General features: G+C 34.8%; 1 protein-coding gene across 1 annotated transcript in view; it reads right to left on the reverse strand.

Annotated features, from left to right (window-relative positions):
- The window catches only part of FAF1 (Fas (TNFRSF6) associated factor 1), a 173,310-nt gene that overhangs the window by 82,065 nt on the left and 64,031 nt on the right, over window positions 1–27,214 (reverse strand). The window contains exon 8 of the mRNA XM_009318714.1: window positions 5,837–5,923. Within this exon, the coding sequence (XP_009316989.1) occupies window positions 5,837–5,923 (87 nt within the window). The remainder of the gene's footprint in view (window positions 1–5,836; window positions 5,924–27,214) is intronic.

The following is a 27,214-nucleotide window of genomic DNA, read 5'->3' on the forward strand; positions in this document are numbered from 1 at the left end:
TACATTGTTTATGGGAATTTTCCTTAAGCCCTCCATGACACACTAAAAAAGCTCCATGTGGACCTGCTCTTCCAAAGAAAGGCTCTGTTCTTTCAGATGGGAGGACTGTCTCAGCAAAACCATCAGTGCTGTAGACAAATTGTGGTTATGAAAATATCAGATTATACATAGAGTCAACTGCACTCCCCTCTAAACACGCTTCTTTGAAGTGTCTTCCTTCCCCGAAAGATAAGAGATTAACAGAAGCACCTGCTCTCAAAGATGAAATTTCTGTTTGATCGGTGACAATAAACTGCCATAAAACACTCTTACCACCTCACCAACTCTCAATACACCTGTGTACGTCCAAATCAATCTTGCTGCTCTTCCCCATAAGAAACATGAGACCAGCCTCAAAATTCTATGATTTTACTGACCATTTAAATTCATGGATGAAATGAGTTATAAAAACTAGAACCCTTTTAATGGTAACTAAGAAAGGTGATCTTAATTTTCCCAGGTTTCTGAGATCACGGCTACTGCCATCCAAACATCCTTACATCAAACAGAAGCAAAGAGTGCATTTCCCATTTCTTTCATTTCCAGGATTCTCTAACAACTGAAAAAAGCAACATTAGAACTGGATCACAAGAAGCAGAAATGTGAGCAGAATATGACAAACGTTTTCTTCCATCAGGACTCAACATGGTCAAGAATGCTGAAAACGGAAAGGTTAGGGGGGTTTTGTTTGTTTGGGGTTTTTGTTTTGTTTTAAATCATAGCTACTAGACTGACTTGTATTTTTAATATAATGATACAATGGGTGTTGTTCTTCAGTGTGCACTTCTTGCATTTCTGTAAGACTCATTACCACGCAGTGAGGAAATAAACCCTTCCCAAAAGCAACATGATAGGTGTAGATCACTTCAATTGAGTTATTTTATGTTTTAAAATTGGACAATCCTAAACAAATTCTCTTGTGATGAAAAAGTACAAACATAACACAAAACTGATTATCCCTCACCTGGTATTTTTTACATAAACAAAATTAATTCCAATCACTTTATCTTATTTTTTATAAATAGAAAATAGACAAGGGGGTGGGGTAAAAAAACAAAATTGTGAAGGAACAACTGTAACCTCCCTGTTTATTCTGGGGAAAGAACATGATAATTCATCATATTTTCATCCACAGAAAAACATCCAAGCAAGCCATAAGTCAAAGTCAGAAGGTTATCTAAAATAAAGACATTTAGGAACTGTTTATTAAATTACTCCGTTACTTTTCTGTTTATTAATGATGATGGATGTGCTGCTTCATAGATTCCCATGAGCTTCCAAGCCTGGGTACTACCAATTTTCGCTACTAAATTGGGATTATAGTATAAATGTTAAATTGAAACTTTACCATATTCCTGAACCCACATAACAAAACAAGTTATTCTTCTAAGCATCTAAATTAAAAGGATCCTGCCAGATCCACTCCACTACTCTACTGCAAGCGATTGATGAGAACCACAGAAGTAACATACAAAGTAATTAACATTACAGAAAATCCAAATTATAGTTATCATATTCTTACACAGAAAAAAAAATAGTTGAGTATTTTCTAATGATGTGTGTATTTTAATTTAAATGTAGTCAATTTTACGCTACCGATTAATAGACACTTTCTCTGTCAGGACTATTCATTCTTTAGTCATACCAATTCCAAGGGGAAAATTCCAAACGATCCAGTAAATGCAGACATGGCATCCATTACAATTAAACAGCCAGTATATGTAAACCTCACAATTTTTTTTCATATCACAATGACAGCATGCGGTAATGAACTTTCTGTTCAGAAAGCCTTTGTAAGACCCGGAAAGGGAAAGAAATATATACTCCCAAATACTAATTACTCATATGCTTAATACTCAACCTTCAAAAATCTGGAGATCAGCCAAAAAGTGTCATAAATGGTTTGACTTTGTACCAGAACACCATTTATCAGCATTCTTAATTTCTATCTGTGCAGACTGTGCTTAGTACTTAGCAATGAAATAGCTAAATATAACAGCAGTCCTAATTAGATCATACGTAAGCATTTGAGAATTTTGATTATAACCTAGAAGTCTTTATTAAATTCAGCTAAGGAACATCAACCACATCTGCTACAGCTGTCACAAAACTGAAGGTGGTTGTGTTCACAGGGGTTGATGCAGAGCCTCAATACGTTAGTGGCTACACAGGTGTCATCTGAAATGTGACTCTTCAGTAGTGCAGCCGAGTAACTTGTAGTTGTAGACCTACTTCTGCCTAAACTAATATCCATTGGCTTATCTATACAGTAAAGAAGTACAGTTACTCATCTTGAAATAAGGATATGAGGTCTTGGCCAACCGTACTGTTTAGGAAAACAAAGCATTATCGGCAGTAGGTGGAAGGATGGATGCTGAGTTCCTCTGCATGGGATCTGCATGCAAGGGCACAGTTAAGACACTTGGCACTTCATCCTCTGTCTTTGTCTCTCTCCCCTTTACCCCTCCAAATCTCATTCTAAAAGTTTTACATCTTTCTCGTGCAGAAATATATTCCATTTTGACAAGCTCACTGTCATTACTTATGAAGAAGTGGGCATTTCTCATCGCTACGCTGAAATGACTTAAAACAATGAACTAATTAAGAAAAAAGTTTTAGATTAAATACTGAGAACAAAAGCAGCACAAAAGCAACCTCTCTCCTCCTTCCCATATTGGATGTTGCTGTTCTATGCATGCTGAAATAAATCAAAAACCAGTGACCTCAAGGGGGAAAAAAGTTTTACCTCAAATATACATGTGTAAAGCTAATATCCAAAAAGTCATCTGTTCTTATATAATTAAAATCACAATGTTTCCATGTAAAAACTGTAACTAAAATGCCACCTACAACTGATCTCAGATTTTTATTTTTTTTTAAACACATACATATTTGAAGGTTTCTCATTGCACTTGGCAATAGCAGTAATTACCAGTGGAAATTTAGAAGTTCAGCCAATATAGCAGAGAGAAATGGAATACATTTCAGAAAGTTTAGTAAATTATTCTGGCTTCATTTTCATTTTACAAGCTCAGTAATGTTAAGGTTGTTACGACATCCAAAATAAAGATTAAGAACAAACTGTGAATCTATTTAAATCAAATTATAATTATTTTTCCATTTTCTAGGATAATTTTCAAGACTTCATTATATCAGTTGATGATATATATCCCAAACCAGATAAATCAAGTCTTTAATATAATTAAAGTTTACTTAAGTAAACTTGTTAAAAAAAAGAGTGATTTAAAACTCATACATTTACTTTGTTTGAACTTTAATGAGCAGAACAGATACAATTTGTGGCGTTAAAATTATTCAGGCACGATAAAAGCTAAAAATGTGTCCTTGCTGAATGGTGAACATGAGATTTCCACAGACAACGTATGCCTTGTTTCCCACAATCAAACTGTCACAGCATGAAAACATTCTCCTGCGTGTGGAGGTTTTGATACCCATTTCCCTGGTGAAAGTATGCAAAAGGATCTGAAAGAGTTACTGACAATTCATACAGTATCCCATATTTCATTAGATAGTACAAGCAGAGAACATATCTTAACTCTGAAGGGAGATGAAGCAACAATGTTTTAAATGACTATTGACTCCACTAAATTTCCTGATAATGTCAGAAGACTGTAGTCTGTCAGGTTCGTAAGAGACTCAAGATGATACAGGAATCCAATTATGCGAAGTCTATTCAGTTGTCCTGTTTGCTAAGCCAAAGGTTAACGAGAACTGCACTGAAAAAACCTCCTGTGGTATTACAAAGTATTTCTTATGCTGCATAACATGTAAATGAAAAAGTATTTTAATCAAGTCTTTCGTTAACTCTTTAATTGCAATGGAATACTATACAATACAGCAAGTGAAAAATGACAGAAAAAGTGATTTTAAAAATTTGCCTCTGAACTAAAGACATCATGACTAATTACTAAAGTAATTATTACTGAACATTTTTAATCTGCAAAGGAAAAAATGTTCAGATCACAGAACCATAGATAGTCATTGCTAACATTAAATCTTTATAAATAGTAAACTATGGCCTCTAATTTTAGACAGAAATTAATTATATTTTTGTTGGTAACACATTCAAATCTGTTTACACAGCTGACAAGTCTCAGCTGCACCAGACTCGAGCAGTGAGCTTTGAGGACTCTTCTGCTTTGGAGCAGATGACTCAACATTCACTGATTTCATTAAAGATGAAAAGGGGAAAAATTCACCTGCAACAATGTCACTTGTAAAAACAGACTTAAAACAGATTTATGAGTTTTACATATGTGAGGTATCCTATGCAAAAGAAAGGGGGAAAAAAAAATACGGGAAAACCTAACAGCTGTGGGAAAACGGATTAGAAGTGTTGAGTTTCCAATTCTTTTTTGGGCTAATGTAAACTAATAAAATGTTAAAATGGATCCACATTTCAAAGACTGTAATTACCACATGACACCATGCTGTTATTTCAGATCTCACATCTATCGTCTCAGCTATGCTCTTGAATACATGGACATAGATTTACCCACCTCTCTCAAACTTAACTACCGTTTCTGCAAACACTACCACAGACGTATTTTACAAGTATATTAGAAATATTAGAAATTCAGACAGTCTTTGCCTTTTTTTTTTTTTAATTAGCATAAATCCTTTAACCAGAGCTAAAAAGCAGCAGTCTTATCATACAAACAGCAATTCTCCCTCTACAAGAAGAGAGTAGAAACGGACAGGAAAGTAATGCACTGAAAACAATGCTAATACATAGAGAAAGCAAATCCCTATTCCATTTTCACTTTGTAGAATACTCAGGTTCAATCCCTAGTTTAAATGAATGATTTCTATTTTTAGAAATCATAGAATAGAAATAAAATAGAAATATTTATTTTTTCTACATTTTTCTCAGGTCACAAAATCTATATACAACATAACTACATAACTATTTCAGCCTTTTAGGCTTTTTTTTTTTTTTTTTTTTTTAAATAAAGGCATACCTCACTAGCTGGCATTGGGAACATACTACCAGAAGAAAACTGTCTGAGCAAAACTGAAAGACATGCTGTAAAACATACTGTAGGGACAGCTATGCAAGGAAGCAAGTCTAATATTTAATGGAATTCTGCAGTTAAGTCCTACAATTTTATGAATTTGTAGGCAATTCACAGTTAGCTGATTCTGTCACTGAGGGTACATATTGATCTCAACTAAGATTTCCTTCCACTTCTAAATAATGGTAATTCTAAAACCTGCAAAATACATTTGAAAATTGAATACACATTGTACTGTATACGTATTATTTACTATTTCAAAATGTAATCTTGCAAATGTCCATAAATTCTTACTGGTCCAGCAAGAACCAAAGTAGATACTTTACAAGTAAGTGAAGCTCTCCACCAATTTCAACAGGAACACCTCCTGCTTAAAGCCAGACACAGGCTTAAGAATACCAGTGACCTGATGAACACAACTGAGGAAAATATCTAGATATGCACTCAGAATACATGTAAAAAACAGGATTTCTTTTCCCTGAAGCTTTATCACTGCAGTAGACCTCCTCAACTTCCACAATGTTGCGCAGCACATCTCCTTCTAGTCTAAAACATGCACTGAATCTGATATACATGAATAATTTCCATGGAAATGTGCTTTAGTAAGCCAATAATTTAGTATTTGTACCTTTCAAGATAAAGCTCTAAAGTATGTGTTACTGCATATGGGACGCTAAAAGCTATTGGGTGATTCTGATCAAAAATCCAAACAAAATCAGCTATTTGTAGGAAGAAATGAAATGAGAAACAAAGCTACTTACTGAGTCATCTGTGGCAGAAGGAGGCCAGCCTTCCCATAACTGGTGACGGACAGGGATACTAGTTAGGTCATACACATTTCGCTTTACCTAGAGAAAAAAAAAAAAAAAACCCAAAAAACAAACAAAAAAACATTCAGAACCTGTACCAACAAAAGCATACAGGCAAACTGCATTCTTTTCATCATAATCCCAAGCTTTTTGTTTTGTTTTTTTTCCAATTACTTATTGTAAAACAGGTTCTTCCAACACTTGAAGATTCAGATCTGTTCCACAGGTTTACATACAGTACTGCTGAATTTCAGTGCTGCCGAAGCAACTTAACAAACTATGTTAAAGAAGAAAAATTTGTAATGATACAGTATTACTGAAGTATCATAAATGTGTAAAACAATTTATAATACAAATTTTCCCAGTAAATGTATTACAAAGTAATGATCAAACTGAAGGGAAGCAGAAGGTAATAACAAGTTACAGTTTGTTACAGTTTTTGCTAGTTACCATACTCTGTTTCCACCTGAAAATTTTAGGTTCCTGCTAATACAATAAGAAAACCAACTATTTTTGCATAAGTTTCTCAAATGGGATAAAAAAATAAAAGTGATAGTATTGAACATGAAAATATGAATGAATAAGCACATTTCCAATGAAGACAGCCCATTTCAAACATTTATTAACAAAACACAAATAAACTGATTTTTACATCAACTCTTTTCTTATGCTATTAAAATACAAGTCTCTACCACTAATCTCACATGATGGTTGTCAGGAGGAAGGGAAGGGGAAAAGAAAAGAGTTGAAAATTTCAAATACAGGAAGAACGCTGCAAAATACGAGAGTTACAAAACTCTTTCCTCAAAAACATTAACACAGATAAAAAAGCTGGCATGTTTTACCTAAGCGAACTTACCCTAAGTTAACAACTTTGTCTGAACAGAAAAATTATTAAAAAAAAAAAAAAAATCAGGAAGAAAGCTAAAATTTGTCAAAATGAGAAATACTAACATAATCCATATATTTAAAGGTTTCTTATTCAAGAAATGAATGAAAGGTGATTCTAAACTACCATGCTTAGGGACATAATACAATAAAACAAAGCGATATACTATATGGACATTTTATATAATTTGACCCTAACTATTAATTGGTACTTGCCATAGCTTCATTACGGAAGCACAGTTGAGTTTTGAATACACGGTAAGGTAATATGGTAATATAAACACATGGAATGTGCATATGTTCCCTCAAAATTTGGCATTTATTTTTAGTACAGAATGTACATGCAACATCTGGCACTAGCTATTCATCTAAAAATGTGTTTGCATAATGAAATAGCACCAAAACTCTTTTTCTCAGGATCGTCTTTAGAGAGAAATGCTGCACAGATCCTTTTGTTTAGATTTTGCACATAGTTCAAGCACATTAATACATGGACGAAGGATACATGTGCAGACATTAAGTGGTAGAAGGACTGTTCTAATCATTGTAAATATCCTAAGGGGTGTGAGGGAGGAGGCAGGGATTTCCACACATACGCTTGCTCACAAATGTTGATTTGGGGAACATTCTTCAAACGACTCTTCATGGCACTGCTGCATGCGTTTGCCAACAAATAAATACAACTGAGCAAATTCAGGGCATATAGAGAGCAAACACAAAGTACAGTGATCTTATTGTATTTCCAGTTCTCAGATCCTCCATTCAATGACTGTTGCTCATTCTCACTACTTTTAGCAGTAGTAGTATTTCATACCAATAAAGTGCCCCTTCGTAAAAACTGTGAAGAACTGCCTCCCATTTCTGGATAGATTTAATATATAGGCTGTGTGGGTAATCATTTCAAGACTATCAGTTTAAAGCTTTATAAATATAAAAATTCTGCACAGATGAGTGGAAAACAATGGCTTCAAATTATTATCTAACAGCAAGATACATTACTTCCAACTCTTGAGTCTACACCTCACTAAAGGATGAAAGTCAGACCATGCCGGTTCCTTATCTGGACATTTCAGTATCATAACATATATTTGGGTTGGATTTTCAGCTCAGCTTTACATTCATTGTATATTTTAGAATCATTAAGATCTCTCTCCTTTTTTTTGTAAAACCAGTAAATTACACGTACACCCGAAAACCTTTAGGTTAATATTGGTTTTGTTCAGGAGTTTTTGCAGGGAGACTGATCTGGTAACTATATTTCAATTAAAAAAATTTACAACTATATTTTAATTAAAAAAATTAAAACAACATTCTTTTGCTTTAGACACAGAATACTGAAGTATTTATTAGTAACTAAAATGCACTTCATATTAGTGCTTCCTCGTATTTAAGCATGTTGTTATGCTTTAAAAAATACAAATATACCTTAATTATTAAAAATTTATTTAAATACATTTCAAATACACAGATATATGGTATATTCTTTTATATATATGAATATGCATATGTGTACACACACCTGTGAAAAATGGAATTATGGAAGACCAAACTCTATAGAACTTGGTATATGATCTCATTCCTACTGTTCAAAACAAACAGCCTTTCTTCACTGCTTTTTAACAAGAAGGTAGCCTGCTGTGCAGTATTCGTTTCACAGTAGTATCAAGGTAAAGAGATGTCATTACTCCGTACTGACCCCACAACAGCCCATCAAAATGTAACAATACTGATCTGTGATCACAAGAATACGGTTCTTGCTATTTTAGTTTTCTTGCATTAAATACAGAGATAAACTGTCCCTGTGAGATAACTATTTTCCAATTACACATCAAAAAAGTCTTATTAACATTATTTTCACAATATAAAACTCTAAAATGACCTATTTTCAAATAACAAGTGAAACTTATTTACAGAAACGTAGGATCAATACAACTACATAATATTGTTTTCAAAAAGCCTTCAGAAGTAAAAATAAATAACTCAGAAGTCACATTCCTCAAATTCCCTTTTAATTCCAAAGTACAACAGAAAGGCATTATGAGAAAAACAGTATTTCCCTTCTTTCATTAACTCATCTGTAACTGCAGTGAATTCAATAACATTCCTCTGCTATTCTAAGCTTGAAAGGCATGCTCGGGGTAAAGTGTTATGTTGGTATAAAGCACAATGCCAGACTGATGTGCTGGACAAAAGTGATCAAAGTTGAAGTAATTTTAGCCAACGCACAAGTATTCTGCTGCATTATTCTACCAGAATGACATCTGTTGAGCAACTCGTCGCAGAATAAACTAGTTGTTATAGACAGGCCTGGTCGGGTAGGGGACCATGTAAGACTTATTAGAGTAATGTTTGATTAAACAAACTGCTTGAGTTAAGATCATAACTGGATTTGGAATTCATGCCAAAGTAGTCCTCTTTCAAACAACAAGCCACAATCAATTATTTAAGATAAAATAAGCTTGCTTTTAAATAACTATTTAATTTTAGGTTTGTTTGATAATTAGAATACTATTAAGAAAGCAGACTGCAAAAGTTTTAGAGACTAGGAATATTTACTAATCAATGAAGAAAAGGGGTTTTCTGTACTTAACTGACTTAATTTCAGTTTAAAGTTAAAGGAGGAAAAAGTTCGAAAGATTTGTATAAAGCAGAACTATAAACAACTACTTCACTAGGCCAGTGAAACAAAAACCTACAGCTATGCTCTTCATGCAACTGAAAAAAGTTAGCATAGTAAATGAATGTCTGTCTTAGGGCTTTTCTTTATAAATTCACGATATTGATAGGAGGACTGAAATCTTTCTAAATTTGTGTAAAGCAAACTCTAACTTCTAGTGCCATCCACTGAGCTACATTTATTGGCAAACTTTTTGGTCCCCCACCTTTGATTAGTTCGAAATACTAATTGCTGGCATTGTCTTTGTGCAGCCCAGCATTTCTTTTCATAATGTTCAGATGCCATGGTGACTGGCACATTACTATGGCAGCCACCCTTCAGATTATAATCTCCAGAATATACAAGATCATTTAAAAACAAATTAAAGGCACATCTATTTGGTTCCACAACTCAGCTGTGAACAGTATCAATACAACCATTTAAACCAAAAAAAATACGCCATATATTTCAGATGCAATTTTACTTGGAAAATTATGTATAATTCCTGCAGAATGCCCTGCCTTGCAGCTACACACTGATGGTGGAGAAGCACATGAAGTTTTACCTTCAGCTCATTTTCACTGGTGTTAGAAGGGAATTAAAATACTAAACAACTTTTAATATTTTAAGAAAACCCATACGTCAAAGCAGCCAACACACTGAGAAAACTTCCCAGATATAGACAGTCTTACTTTCTTATCTTCCACTGTTTTTTTTAAGCAGATGAGTATGTTGCTTTAAAAGGAAGGTTAAACACGAAAGATACACTTTGTTTGTAGATACGAAGTTAATCCAACATTCAAAGCCCTTCCACATCCATATTAGTAAGAATAAAATGAAGTCAAATGTATCACGGGACAAGAAGTCTGTACCAGGTAATGTGATGATGATGATGACCTTCTGGTGGTTTCACTTAGCAGGAATAAGTAGCTATTTTCTTTTCTCTGAATTAGAAAAATCTGAAATCTACTGTCAAAAAAAAAAATCTAACACCTACCGAATTGTTAAAAAAAACAATTTTATGCTGAATCATCAAAGAACTGTCGTGCCTGAAGCCGTACCTTCGAATCACAACAAATCACAACAAAGTTTAACAGTAGTTTCCCTCAGGCTGTTTTCCGCTTATGCAGGTACAAAGTTAATTGAAATAATGTAGATAATGAACTTTTGTTAGTCTTATTATTAAATATAATTTATGCAAAGCTGTAAATTGGCTGAGATGCTAAAGACTGTTCCAGGCACATAGGCAGCATGAAAGACAGTGCAAAAATGAGTGCATGAAAGGCAGACAAAAGGAGCAATAAAGTCAGAGGACTGTGAGGAATGTGGAATGCGAGTTGGGGGACGCAGGGAAATGAGATCAGATGCAGACAGAGCAAGGTTGCATGGGGCACTGATAGTAAAGCAAGAATCTTGACTTTGACATTGTAACAGAGAAAAAGCCCAGACAAGTAAGCAAAATTTTCAGGGGACAGCAACGATATGGATGGGGCAATGACAGAAATGCAAAGTAAGCAAAAGCATTTTGGTGAAGAAAGATGGAAAGAAAGGAGGCAAAACCAGCTAAAGCGATAGTCTTCAAGATTATAGAGGAAAGCCTTTAACATCTCCGCCAGGCAAAATTCCGCTGACAGATAGCAAAGAGCATCAGGAATCTGGCAGTAATACATGGGAAGCAGGGGCAGAATCTACCAAGTTTCTAAGCGTAGAGAGGTGTCAAAGGTGATAAAAGTGGTGAATTTGAAGGGATAATGATGTTATCAATAGTTACGAACAAAAAGATGGGTCAGATAAAAGGGTAATTTCAGTTAACTATGGACTAACAAGAACTATTAAAAATATAGAGAAGTAAAACTAGAGAGAAACAATTTCTGAATCAGCATCTCTGCCACAGCCTATTGCAATAGATTTAGTCCATAGTAATAGTAAAGACACGGGACAGAAAGTTAGGACAGAAAATGAAAAACAAAGATAAGCGATCCATATTTAAAATTTTCCCATAGCAGCGAAAAAGTATTTTGCATTTTATCAGGAAAAGGCTACCAGCAGTCAATGAGAAACTGAATTTCTTAACTTTAAGAAGTGGTACGTGCAGTAATTTTTAGCCAGGAACCCACAAGTAAGATATATTCATATATAGCAAGTAATGTACTGTATGAACCATGGCTAACATTAGCACCCAAACCAGAACTCTCAGGTCACTTTATGCAAGATTCATTTGAGGAGAATGATATAAATCTGTTCCACTCACAATTTGGTTTGCCTTTTTGTATCTCCAGTACACAATATAATAAACCATATTAAAACATAAAGAACGAAGGTTATTTAAATCAGCAAATTTTAATTTTAGTGTAGGCTTTAGTTTAGAAACAATAATGCAATTCAAAACACATCAAATGATAACCGGCCTCTCCTAGCAGCTGACTGAAGTTTAAATTATGGAATGCTTTCAATTAGTGAATTAAGATGTCAGAATCGGGCTATTTTTAAATAACGGCATCTGCTTCTCAAGAATTTCATACCACTGAAACTCTCCAAGGAAGACTCACTATGGTAAAATAACTATTTACATTTGCACATATACTAAATTCACTCTGTTGTAATTGAAAGGAAAAAAATACGCTTCCAACCTAAATATTTAAAATCTATACTGAATGCAAAAGAACTCCTCTCCTGCCCAAGCTTGCCAGCCAAAAGTCAGTTGTGATTCAGAGCTTTTATGAAATACACAAGAACTCAAATGTGTTTTACTACATTTTCTAATTAATTTTCTATTTCACAGCTCTTCATTTAAACTACTATTTTTGTTTTTAATATCTCTGAAAAGATTCTGTTCTGCATTTAAGTTTTCCCCTTTAGTAGGCTAAAGCTTTGAAACCTATTTTCTTGTTTAATGCAGAATAAAAATGCATTAAATTCTAACATAATTGGTTTTAATTCATTGTCTGAAATACATTACTTGCTTATTCTATCATGACAAGTAAAACTGAAACAAATAAAAGCACCAAAACTTGTATACCTCCTGAAAGTAGTATTCTCTTCCCCCTAATTAGGACTGTTTCATTTTCAGGTTAAAAACAATATGCAATTTCAAACCTTCCTAAAGGACCCTGAGAGAACCTGAATGTCCATTGTACGCCAGCCACATACAAAGCAGAATTCATCAGCAAGTTACAACACAAAAAATCAGTAGAAAATTTTCTGCTAAGTTCTCGTGTACCACTTTCTTGCAATTAAACATGTTTAATGTACAGAAATGCCACTAATGTATCCAACTTTCACTTTACAGTGTATGGAACAGTGTTCAAACCAAAATAAACGCAGTTTAAACTACTGTTAAAAGTGGGTTGCATTGTACTGTATTACTCAGCACTTGTGCCAATATCTTCATTAGAAAGCTTGTTGAATTCATTATGTAACCATTCAAATTAACTTAGGTTTGGAAAATAATGTGTGATTTTTGTGACATTTTGCTGATAGGAGTTCAAACAAAGAAGATTAAGTCACATTAAACACTAAGCAAAAACCAGCAAATACATTTTTTGATGTTTCCAACTCTTTAATCTCAATATCTTGAAAAGAGGTTAAAGTACATGAATTTTGCCTCTCATTGTTGGAAAGGTGGAGTAAGAACTTCATATATCTAGAGTTTAAATGAATACTTTAACATAAATAATCCATACTACTTCCAATTTGAGTGATGAGGCAAGGAGAAACGAGTAACTACTAACAAAGATCAACTGGCTGAATAAGTAAATGCAAAGTTAATGTATTATTTTGCTATTATGTATTTAAAATGGGGGAGGGAGGAAAATTTTCAGGAGAAAGAATCTGTAAACAGACAACAAACTTAACAGAGAGATGATTCACCATAATATTTTAGTAAAAACCATCCCATTTAGGAAAATAAGATACTAGATATGAGGACAGATTCACCAGTACCACCTCAAGAAAGGCATATGGATTCTTTACTCCCCTGCTAAGCATTTATAGCCTCATTCCCCCACATTTATATCCATCACAGTGAGTCATCAAACAAAATCCAAACCAAAAATGTTAATTCCATTTCACTGATGTAAATTCTTGAGGACTACAGAGAGTCCTAACTACTTATGTGAAATACTACTGGCAAACTTTAAATATCCTAAATTCAAAAAAACCCCTTGTTTTTTCCTAAGCTAGTTGGCTATGTTCTACAGTTGAGAGAAAGACACCTTCAGAGACACTATCTACTCACTTTATAACCTCATTGAACAACTATATTTCTGAGCTGTAACACTTATTCAAATAATTTAGAAATTTTTCTTAACTAGAAGTTGTTATCAGAAGCCCAGCCAGTTTAGGAATCACCAGATGATTTAAAAATTCATTAAATGTAATGACATTTAAAATTCATTACATTTTGTAAATGTTTGTAAAGAAGCATTCATCAGTTTCCTTTCAGCAACAGCAATAACATTGTGAATAAATTACTTTCATAGATTTTACAATTATTAATACTTCATTATCCTCTATTTCATTTGTTGGACCTCATATTTTAAACCTCTTTTAAACCAACGCTTCTTGGATATCATTTGACTTTTTTTTAATGGGTCTGGGCCAAGTTAGTGTCTTAACACCACAACCTACAATAAAATGGTCCACTGGGTAATACTAGTATATTTTTGTGGTTAAAACCTGCAAATTTTTAGAAACAGAAAATAAAAGCAAGCCTTCAACTAAACTTTACTGAATCTTTTGACATGTGACCTTCTGATTGCCTCATGCAATGTATATCTATACCTACAATATAATCTGAAAAGATGGGTGTTTCAAGCACGAGATGTTCCCTCAAAGACTAGCAAGATATTTTCCCAACCTCAGCCTCCTGCTCAGACAAGGTTTGAGGGTTGAGAATTAATCTGAGCTCTCTTCAAGCTACCAGATACTACTTTTTCCCACTGCTTTGGATCTGGCCTTTTCCTGGGCTGCAGCAAGTGGCAAATGTTAGGTATATTCACTATATTATATTATTCGCTATCTTCAAATTCTATATACAACTCTTTCACTGTCTTTAAAATATTGTTTTACTTATCAATGCCTCAGTTTTCTGCCACATTCTAATTATGTGGAATAAAGAAACCTCTTTGCTGATCTCCATCTTTAAATACCTAAATTTAGCTATCCTTCCAGAAGAGCGTTATTGCTAAATGCAAGTTACAATCTTCCGAACTTGATGCAGAAGTTACTGATTGCTGCTATATGGCCTGCACCACGCAAAGGTTCAGCCTACATAATTATTATTATTCATTGCTTGTAGTGCCTAGGAGACCTAATTGTGATAATCCCCTCTGAACTTAAAACGGCATGACCCTTTGAATTTTTTAATAGAAGGTTAAAAGAAGAAACAAATTCCTATAGAAGAAGAAGGGAAAACACATTCTTAAGAAATTGAGGCAAGAGACACGAGTATTTAAAAAAAAAAAAAACAGGAAAAAAAATCATTTTAGCAGCACACAAGCATGCGGTTGAAATAGGGTATGAAAGAATTAGAGTGTGAGCTAGCTGTGACATTAGAGATTGAAAGGAAGATGTGATTAGGGTTAAGAGAGATCAAACAACAAAGACTTACTGCCAAAACTATTTTACAAATTTATTTGAAAATGCCTTAAAGACTTCTGCTAACGAAATAAAACTGATGATAATACTTGAAGTTTTCTGTTTGTTTGTTCTACATATAGTGCACTGACACAGAAAAGACACATTCTGAAGTCCTGGTTTGTTTTTCCATTCAGTAGGAATGGTCATTTGAGAAAATATATTTATTAGTAAGCTAAATGAAGAAGCACTGCTCAATGGAAACTTTTAACTGACCTTTATGCACATTATGAAAAACAATAGGCAACTGCTACTATCATCTATTACCAGATCACTATCAAGAGGCAACTACTCTTCTGACAAAGCACCCAATTGCAAAATAAAGGGTAAATACAGTTTCTAATGTTGTTCCCTCAAGGAAGGATATTAATTTGCTGTAAAAACCAGAAAAATCACCAAAACAGATTGTTAATGCTACCATCCCAATTCCAGCTGCTTTTATGTCCTAAAACGTTGACAAATTACAAAACATCAGGTATTTTATTTCCATTAAAAATTAACATTTTAAGACCCCTTTAAAAATAGTGGGACGAACTCTGGAGGTCCATACTCATGCAAGAGCCTGCGTCTGGCAGGAAAAATTAGACCTTAGTTTTACTATAGAAAATGTTACTTTTGGTTACCACTTTCCAGCAGATTTCAGAGTGCTTCACAAAGCATGGTAGGAAAATTACGTGAAACCCAGAGGGTTATTTTAAACTCTGCTGCAGCAGAATACAAGGTGGTAACAGAGCTGATGTTAGACAGATATAATAAAGAATATGCAGGCTGAATTAGGATATGTCTAGGAAGAAGCCAGGAAAGATTAGAAAAACATTGCAAATTAGAAAAGCATAATTATTAAGATCAGTTTGATGATCTTTGGAGCTAAAAAAAGGCATATGAAAACCACTAGTTGAAACAGCTGGTCTACCAAATGCAACAGAAGACAGCACCAGGGTAACAGTTTCTATCTGGGCTAAACTGATGAGAGAGATCATCGGGAGTCAAGGGACAAGTAATTTCATATGGATTGCATATTTAGCAGACTTAATAGATAATCCTAATAAATTATCTCCGTGATTAAATCAGTAAGTTGGAGAAAAATATACTTTGACACTTACTGATCATGAAGTTAAGGACGTGACCAAGATCAGTAACTTTGATCCAAGCTATTTAAAATTTGTGTGAAAGCACGATTTAAACTACTAAATACACTTTCTGTGCATCCCAACTTCTTTCAGACCTACCAGAGCCAGGGCCAGAAGCTACTGCCACTACTGGGTAATGGTAAAACATGAACAAAGGTTAGGAAGTAAGAAAAAATCTGCATGTCAGTTACACAGGCTTGATCCCAGCTTGCCCGTATCACGTGCATATATTCAGACTACTGCACAAACAAGTGTAATTTTGCAGCTCCTGTCTTTCAATCTGTTCCACTTCCTTTATCAGGAATTAGTGTGTGAACTCTTCAGCAAAAAGTCTGTATTATACTTCTCTGTATCTTGTATTGGCTGTGTTGTTGCCTTTTTAAGGAACTAGTTGTCTTAATGAGTTATAGCATAGTGAATATTTTGGATATAGTCAGGTCCCCAGTCATAAGGACCTTAAAGACTATTTCTAGGGTTTGAATTATCACTCAAAGTGAAAGAGATAGTTGATGTGATTCTTGCAGTGAAAAGTAGATCTGTTCTATTTTCCCGGCTGTCATGTTCCCAACAAAAGAAAAGTTTAGACAAATTTATTTGAAGACAAACACCCTCATCTTCATTTCAAAAGAAACTAGTTTGTAATAGCCTAAGCATGATAAATACATATGTTGGTTTTTCATCGCTTCCCTACTTGTGCATTTTCATGTGTCTCAAAAGTAATTAGTCATATCAATAAATGATAAAATAGATGGTCATTTTAGGAACTAATAAGGAGATGAATGGAAGTTAGATTTCCCATTCTTACTGCATTTAATTAAAGAGCAACATTTGTATTCATACTAAAAAAAGCACCTTTCCCTCTTCCAAATTTCTTTTCACTTTGGTCCAATGAGAGACTATGTCCCACTGCCCCTCGCAAATCTCAGATTATGAAGACATACGTTCCTTAACACATTTCATTGATGGACAGTATCTTCCTGCATTCCTACCCGAACATGTTTCAGAATAAAACCTGATTGTTTCAAAGTCCCAGAAAATGCATAAACCACATGTGCTTCAGAGACAACCCTTATTTTAAGTGATATGCCTACCAATTTTAGTTTAAGAAATGGAACATCACCAAGTCAGTATTTTGTGATGTGTTTTTTACTTGTCTTGTTTCTAGATAATTGATAAAATACTCTTTTATGAGAGAGCATATTTTATTGCTACTAGAGACAATATAAAATCTATTCAATTTTTTTTAACATGGTCAATATTAGAAAATATTTGCAAATTTAGACATTATGTGAAAAAGTAGTTCAATCTATGACTTTTGAGAAGCAAAGTACCACAATAGTGCAGAGTTATGTGGTACTTTCATGTAGAGAAATCATCTAATACTCCTCTAACGTCAGTGTTTTACCTATTTCTTCCCACTGCTTTCACACTTAAAGATCACAGCAAGCCTGCTGCCTAGAGAAAAGAGATGGGTAGGCTCTCTCTGCAGCCCTTTTATTCTCAGTGCCAGCCAACAAGATGCGTCTAAAAAGGAAGATGAGCCATAGATCTGAAAATACTAATTTCACCAATACTGTATGTACTGTTGCAGCAACAGGACAAAGCTATTAGTGTGACTTGCACTGCATCTTCCAGCGTAGCTTGCAATCACATTTGTAACCCAAAGGAAAAATGACGTTCAAGGTGCATTTTCTCTAAAGACTTGCTGGTATCTTCACCACACAAAAGAGAATATGGGTTACCCAGAAACCCATCAATAACTCAACGATTGACTTGCTTCGTTGACCTAGGTTGTTTGTATCAGGTAGTTGGCAGACTCTTACATGTGAGAACTCAGTATGAACTCAACACTAAAGTAAACTGTGATATCTTTCTCAGTCACTGCAAGTATGAATTTAATAAATTATTTTATGTGGTTGAGTTTTAATAGATATTCTATTAACGTTATTTTAAATTCAAGTTAAAATAAATTATAAAACAAGGTTTACTGAGCTGTCAGTCAACAGTCTACTAACAAAAACATTTCTTGGTACTTCCTCCATTTAATTTTCATGTCTACCAAATCACCACCTCTTTGGGGGTTTTTCTTTACATCAACAGTATTCAGAAGGAATCTGAAATTCACTTCTGCTTTAACCAAGGAATGGCTGTTAGTTTCACATTGGAAAAGAAAATTATGCAGACAATCTGCACAGTGTATTTTAAGAATGTCAACATACACACATCAATTACAAATATAGTTACTAATATTGATACATTTAAGGTATATGCATATAAGGTGCTCAATTATTCTATTAACAAGCAGCTCTCCTACATACATATATATTTTTAAAAAGAGAGTCTATTTAACAATTCACTAACAAAGCTATTCCTTAGCTCATCCCTGCCATAACCTACTCTATTCAGAAACATATGGGAAAAGACATTAAATAACCAGTGAAAACCATGGACTTCTGGTATTAGTGCTACACATTGCATACCCCTATTCATTATTCCACCTCCCTTGTTTAATCTATCATTAAGACTCAGTGACCCTACACTAAATTTAAAGCAGATCCTTCCTTCCTCCCATGCCTAAATTCACATACTTTTCTAGCTGGGGATGCCCTCGAGTATTAGCCACTCTACAGGGTTTCTCTAATCTCAGCTCTGAACTATGTTGTGCTATAGAAGCAAGAAATTGCTGGTTTACATCTTTAACTATGGAATCTTCCACCAAAAAAAACCCTCATTTACTTAATAAGATAGAGAAAAATCTTTCACTTAGTACTTATTTAACATGTACAAAAATTTATATGATTTTTATTCTATATCATATAGAGGGAAATATAAAGTAGACTGTTTTAAAGCACTGCTTCCCTGTACATGTGTCCCAAACACAATTTCATTGGAAAATTATAAAGCTTTCAGAAGTTTATTGTCACATCTTAGAAGAGCTAGATTTTAGTTTGCATTCAAAGCCAACATGAAATAGTTTTCTAATAAACAAACAAAACAAAAAAATCAAGAAAACAAGATGATGATAAAAAAATCAGATATTAGATTTGCTTTTGTTTTTTAATGCAGGAACTAAAAATACATAAAAAATATGAAGACCTCTGCCTCTTTCATTTCTTTTTAGTGACACAGATTGCACTTTAGCAGCAGTGACAGTACAGGTGAAAATATATTAAGAGTTTTCTGAATAAGGGACAAGAATCATTATCATTAACATCTGTACCTATTTGTCAACTGTACCCCTGTCTTCCTCTTCCATGATAAGGTGAAAATTGATCTTCATCAGGATTTTAAAAAGTTAAAGACAGTAAGACAGTGAGTATAGCAGAGATGAAATTCTGTTGAGTTAATGAATGAATCAGGCAAAGGTGCAATCTGAATATAGAGTTTTATCTTTACTGAAATAAGCCATACAATTTTGTTTTGGTTTCATGAATAATACTATTTTTAGCATTTTTAAATACGTTTAGACGTATTTCCTCAAAAAAACAGATTAGTGTGGAAAGGAGACCTGCAACCTGACCAAAAACCCCAGTCTGCATTCTCTTTGGCTCTTATTTCTTTAATTTCTTTAAGTCTTTCCCCAAACAAGTCAGCACCTGAACTCGTGGTAGGCATACGTGAGTCGTACGTATTTGTAGAATACAAAAGGATGAAGAGGAAAGCAAACTAGTAAGGTTCAAGTTGTCAAAAATCATGTTTTTCTACGTGCAGGCTATAAAGGGTTATTTCCAACTCCTGTTCACTATTAGAAGTTATCAGATAACAGAAAAATATTAGGGACAGTTAAAATAAACACAGTAAGCTGAGAGCAATTCTGGAAAACCTGAAGTCCGAGTTCTACGCAGATGCAGACACAGGAAGATGAAGGAAAAGTGTTACCAGAAAATGAGAAAAAGCAATAAATATGAACTCTATAAAACTGGTACATAGAACAGTTTGGAGATAAAAATTATCTGGAGGCCTCTCCAATGAGGAAGTTTTCTTTACAAGCAGCAACCCTTTTATGAAGAAAAGAAGTCCTGTTTTGCTGAACCTAACCTTTTTATCAAAGGCATACCGGCACACTCCTGCCAAAAAGCTGCTTCACATGCTTGAACTGCATTTATGACAGAAAAGCTGACAAAAAAAAAGTCACAGAAGCTGTCTAGAAAAGAGTATTTTTCATAAGGGAGAAACTTTATGAAAAGTTCAGAACTTTGTTTTAAGTTTTTCAAGATGAGGGATGTGCACATTCATTGTCACTCCCTCCTAATACCCAGGTTATTCAAATGAAACTGCTATTAGGAAGAATGTTTTGAGTGTGAAGATAACCTAAAAACCTCCCAGGACCTGTGCGAGACAGCAACACGTGGTCAAAATCTAAAAAATGCTAAGATAATTTATATTAACTTGTAAGGCAGAATTTTCAGGAAGTTGGATAGCTTAGTATTTACAAAAATATACATGCTAAGGCCCCAGTTCTGCAGCTTGTAGTTCAGGCATTCTTCCAGAATTGGACTGGTTAAATTAAAAGTTTAAGAAGTCCACAATACCGAAATCACATTTCCCTTCAAAATTCCAAAATTTTAAAAGAAAACTACATTATCTTGTTCTACTAAGAGGAGCGCACAACTGAGCCTCTCTCAATGCAACAAGAATTTATTCACTACATCTTCAATGGTGGCCACCTTGGAGAATTGTCTAGCTCGAGTAACCCAGAAACCACACGCTGCTGAAATCACAAAGCTGTTTCATGAAGGCAGGCGTCAATATTTCTTGAATATACAACTAAGTGCAATTTCATTAGTGTTTGACCAAAACACTACAGGGAGTTACCTCTTCTGTAGATTCCAGTCTTTACAAAGCTTACTATTCATATGCTGCAGAACAGCAACAGAAAATGTAATGACCACTTCAGAAAAAGAGCTAATATGAAGCTGTTCTGACCATTTTCACTATTCTACTGTGCAAACTTGTCATGTCACTGAAACAGAAAGATTTGAATAAAGGTTAACTGAATTATTTAAACATACATATTATTTTCTCTGCGTTTTTCAATCTTAGCCCAACATGCAACTCTAACTATTAAATAAGTAGTGAACACTATTCCATTTAATGAAAAAAATTACTTAAATTGCAGGTTATTAAAAACCCAGCTACTCACTTGCCCAAAAATACCTCCAATGTTGCACAGAATTAACAAAGTCCCCATCAGAATTACTTTTTCTCTAAAATAAAACTAGAAACTATGTATTACAAAACAATACTCACAGATAACAAATATTAAGATCAGAAAATATCTGTTCAGCTCAAATTAACACATTTCTATAAATCAAAGCAAAATTTATCCTCACTTTCGTTCCTGTTACAGAATTATCACCTCAATAGCCAATAAAAAGAAAGATCTAATGAGGTATTTCAGTATCTCCCAAAGAAATATTTTCAGCTGTTTTTCTTTTAAGTGCTTGAAAGGAAGAGAGTAATGAATTGCTCCTGTGCAGCCTTTTTTATTATTCTGTTATAACAACAAGAGAGTTACACCAAGTCTTTATTTTTCACATACTTCAAAATATTTTTTTATCTCACTGCAACAATGGAAAAGGAAACCTCTGACCAGAAAGGACAGTTATTTAACAGCAACAGAGAAGTTCTACTTTGAGCAGTAACCTTCTTCGTTTCTACTAATGGGTAAAGGACTGAGATGACAAAGACTTATTCAGTAGCTAAGAGATACCTGAGAGCTCTAAGATCCAGGAAATAATCCAATATCCCTTGGGAAGAAGTTTCCATGAGAGACAAGGACATAGACTTCTACCAAAACCAGGTCATTCAGCTGTATCTTGGTGAGACTCCTGGAATACTTCTACCTATTAGGATGAACATCCATTACTGGAGACAAGCAAGCACCCTCTAACCCTGAAAGTATCCACATACATCATGGGGTCCATGGATTTGAAAGGGGGAAGATAAATCTGTTACAGTTCAGCAAGAACAAGCCAGAAACCTGAAGAAAGGACTGGGACACACTGATGGTCATTCACCTGCAGAGAGAGTGTGCCCTGGATCTAAAATTGTTTTAAACAGGACAGTGAAATCATAATCACCTCTTTCATGATCTATGTGAGAACACTTAGAAGAAAATTAATTAGAGGCACATCCAACAGATCAAGAATGTATATAACAGGCCCACTAAAGAGATGTAAGGTCTGGAACAGATTCATTAGCACTTTTTTTGTTGTTTCTGGAACTAAAAGATCAGCTTTGAGCAACCACATCCTGGAAAGTTTGGGGGATATCCTCCAAGGTCTCCTGGTTGTCAGAAATCTTCCAAATCATCTGGACACGTCACCTTTGGACACTCAAACAGATGAGCCAGGAGGGAATGGGCCTTTCTGAAAGACCAAATACTTTCTAAGAGAGGAGCCAAGTCTCTGAATGTCCTTGTTAATGTGTGATCATCACCTTGACACTGGGGTATGTGAGGCTTCTGCATACACACTATCAACAGCTGCTGGAAAACATTCTATAAAGAGCTTGTGATCCTGCCTGGGCGAGTGAGCTGTCACTTACCCGCCAATCATCAGGAAAGGGACAGAAAGCCATGTATCCCATCACATGGATGGCGTGACTGCTGACAATAAATTTGGTGAATTTATTTTGTAGCTTTGTGTCTCTAAGTGACACGTACATGAATAGCAGTCATGACACACTCACAGTCAAAGACAGTTCTTGGGCAAGAAATGAGCTGCCATGTACAATCAGGAATCTGGCAGGTTAGGAAACACAGATTAACTGACCTCCTTGAGTAGAGAAACCTGCTCAGTATCATCAAAACTATCCACATGAATGTGAAAATAAAGGCAGTCAGACCCCCTATTTTAAAGATAAGTATTCTTATCTTGTATTCATTTTAGATATTTGGAATAGTTTCTGTAAAATCCTCTTCCCCTGAAATAAGAGGCTATTATTAAAGCCTGATGGATTAGAAGACCCAGAAAAGGCTTGCCTCCAGATGTCTTGTGAAAACGAATTCCTGAAAAGCAGCAGGAAAAAAGGTTGCAGGGATGGCAGAAAGCTGCTGGTAATGGTGTCACAGAGACAGACATTTTAAATTGTAATTCCAGACCGGAAGAAACATGCGTAATCTATCACCAAAGCTATGGAGAAAATGGATGGATCAGATTGGAGGGGAAGTAGGTCACTCCTTTCCAAAATCTTCAAAACTGTTTTGAAAGTAGAGATTGAGATACCAGCTATTGAACATAAGGCCATCTGTGGTGGCTGTGCCAATGATGATACCCTGAGGACTCAATCTTTATCATGGTTTGCAAGGAAGCCACAGGAGCAGGAAGTCATTCAAAGGCCTCTGCAGTTCATTCTGCTGCATATCTTTGACCTTATTGCAGACTCTGAAAGCATGGGATCAATCCATACTTGAAGAAATAGCCTCAGTTACTCACTGACATTCAAAAGATCATTTGCCTTAGTGACAAAAAAAAAATCCTGTTTCTAGACTTTGGTATACAGGTAAAACCAGAAAAACAGGAAGCTTCTGTTAATATGTCAACATGCGATATTCCAGATCTGATCCTTGGAAATAGGTCACTGAAAGATTAGAATCTGGGATGGAGATTTTGAGGATACGCTGATGTCACATTATCTTAAAAATACTTACAAATGCACATCAGACATTAGCCTTGGGAAAGATGTAAATTTAACCTGTAAGAAAGCCCCAACATCATCCAAATGAACAAGCTGAACAGTAGAAATTACAATCTTACACTTCTGTTTTTCAGTATCTGTCTCTGAATCAGAAGATCTTAAGACGTGTTTACTGTGCAGGGATAGAGAAGGATAGAAAAGCACATTTTGGAATAAAAACTGTGTAGAAATACTTGCAAATTAAACGCCTCTTTTGACTTTCATCAGAGCTTTCCTTTTAAAAAAGAATCAATAAAGCTTCACAAGAGTAAACTGTGTGCGGTTGTTCTTCCTGCATCAACATCAGTGCCAATTAAATTCTGAACCCTAAATCTTTATTGTTTCCTATTAGCTGCTAACCAGAACGAACACTGTGATTTTCTGTGATCCCAGGCTGAGACTTGCTGTAACAGCAGTTAGAAAAAATATTCTTGTTTTGACTTGTCTGCTGAGTAAACCTGACATCGAAGCTACATGGTGGAAAAGAAACACATAATACCAAGATATTAATTTTACAGAAACACTTAACTTTTCTGACCACAATTAACACTTGGGGGGAAAAAAGCCATTGACAGGTCTGCCTGGCTCCTGCTTCTGCACTGCTTCTCAGGCTCCCTTCCTGAGCGATGGCTCAGCTCCTGCAGAAGCCAGGCTGCCACTGACCCCAGGGGCTGCCTTCAAAGCAGCACGTGGGGAGGAAAAGGGGAGCAGGATGACAGGGAGTTAAATACAGCCATAAAATGACATTAACTCCCAGCTAGGATCCAAAACAGAAGTCTAAGGGCAAACGGCTGCTGAGAACAGCTCATCCTCTCCTCCTCCCTCTCCCACCCTCAAGCTCTGGGGACACCTCTACGAGGAGGGCGGCAGGACATGACTCACAGAGGTCACTGACAGTTTTGCAGGAGCAACATCCTATCTGCGCAAGCAGAAAGGTAGGCAGAATTGGCCCTAAATTTATGATGCTACAAGGTCTTAATTTTTTATACAATAATCAGAAAAATAAGCTATCTTAAGGTGCATTTTGGGAATACAGCTAATTTTGTTTTGCATAAACACTACTCCACATCTCTCACTCCATTCCCTAAGATCACAGAACAATTGTTGCAACACTGCACTCCACCAAACCACCATAAGCCTCATGATATGGTAGAGTATTTTCACATTTATTCTATAACAGTGACATTTATCACTAAACTGGATAAAGAACCAAAAAAAAATTACCCAACAAGTCATCATTTTAACAATGGTAGAACATGGATAGCACGTTTATAGACATTAAAAGTGTAAACAAGTTTTTATTTATGATGGATATGAACACTGAACTTTCTAGTAATTTCTACCTTAACGCTACATTTGAATTGCCAAGCAAAGAAGAAAGCACAAAGCTGATCTTTTTTTCCTTATTCCAGCTGCATTACAGTAAGTTAGCCATGGTTCACAAATGGGAGAACAGAAAAATGCAAGGAATTGAGAAAGAGCTTCAAAAAAGTCTGTGAAGCATTTTTTTGTCTATGAAACCAACCAAAGTCAAAGGACTCCTTTTGGCTGAACAAGAAAGTCATCATGGGAAGAAATCCAGGAGGGGACACTAAATACCTTGAAGAACACACCACTTTTTTTTTTTAACCAATATTACTATAAAGGTAATGATTTTTTGTTACATAAATAGAGAGAGACTGTAAAAGGTCCTCAAATCAAAGTCCTTATTTATACACTTGAACATGTGCCACTTCAGAGGGAAAACTTTAAGCTTGTTATACAAAGATGGTAGGAGCACTGAGAGAAGGGCATGCTTACGAGGTTTATCGTATGTTCTACGGTTGGCACTATAGTACCTGGTGTTACATTATTACTTTACAACTGGTATGGCTGGTTTTAGTATAGACTGTAGTTTCTACTTGCTTGCATAGTGAAGATGGGACTCGACGGAAACCAAAGTTTTGCCTTCTACCAGATGCATGTATATGATTAAGTGTTTTGTAAATACAAGGGGGTTACTATGATTTATTTGTTATGTATTAACTAATACAGGTTTAAATTATTCTTTTTACTTCACCAAGGACAAGCCTTAACCTTGCTTTAACTTCATCCAATTCCTCCTCTGTTTATGTTAAAGTAGAACAAGCTGCCCTTGAGATAAATAAGAATGTTCACACAACAGTTTGTGTTGGTTTAACTAAATCTGATTATAAGTACACCTTTGCTTTAGAACTATGTAGTGTTTTTGCACAAAGCAGTTCTAAGCTGTAAAACACTATTAAAGTGGTGTCCTATTCTGTAAATTTTTCTCATCACTACAATGCAGAAACATTCATAAAGGTGACATAGGAGTTTTAAAATGGTCTGAGATTTTGAAGAACAACATGGCAACCTCAAAAAATGCCAGCTAACTACTGACCAAACCCAACCTGTTTCAAGGATATAAATAAATCAAACCTTAATAACTAAGTAATAAATCCCTTTGAATCAATACATTTGGAACACTAATTCAAGATGATTAAAGAAGCAGATAACAGTAAGAATTAAAATGCAGAGCACATAATATGTAAACATCAAACACAAAATATTATTAATTGTTATATACTTCTCATGTATTTGCACTGCACGTGTATTTCAAATGCAAATATTAATTTGGAGAGAAATACCTACTGTATATGCACACACTGAAACAGTTTGCTCAGCTATACTGCATCAATGGTTATTTGACAAGTTATAGCATCACAAGCTGCTCATTTACATATTCAGCTATTCTGTCTGATTTTTCCCTGTGAAGATGTTAATAAAACAACTGTTTTACAGATCCATACTAACAGCTCCTCCTCTGAACCACAAGGATACTCATAGTTATGCAAATTCAGTGTATAAAATATACACCAACAAAAAGACACCAAAAACGTAAAAACACTTCTTTTCTAAACGCTAGGAAAGTGTAATTTTATTGAACTATGGAAGTTAACACCAAGAATAACAATTTAGTTGATAGAAAAAATTTCCATTTGATATTCATAAAATAATCAGTGAAAATTCAGTCTCTGTTTGAAAAGCTAACATGCAAGCATTGTACTCAGTAATTCCCTCCACACGGGGACAGTTTTCAAGTGTAATTCAACATACTTAGCACTCTGCATTGCAGAAAAAAAGTATAAAGAGTATAATAATTTAAGAGTTTCTGATTTACAGTATGTTTTTCTGCATTGTAAGGAGAAAAGAGTATTTAGAAAAGTTAAGTCAGATAAACCATCTTGATTTTTTTTTCAACAAGCAGCAATGAAGAAATTCTTAAAAGTTTTTCATTAAAAACTGAAAAAGAGTCAATGAACCAGAAGACAAAGAGCA

The sequence above is a fragment of the Pygoscelis adeliae genome, unplaced genomic scaffold, assembly GCF_000699105.1.
Source record: "Pygoscelis adeliae isolate BGI_AS28 unplaced genomic scaffold, ASM69910v1 Scaffold82, whole genome shotgun sequence".
Classification (NCBI taxonomy): Eukaryota; Metazoa; Chordata; class Aves; order Sphenisciformes; family Spheniscidae; genus Pygoscelis; species Pygoscelis adeliae.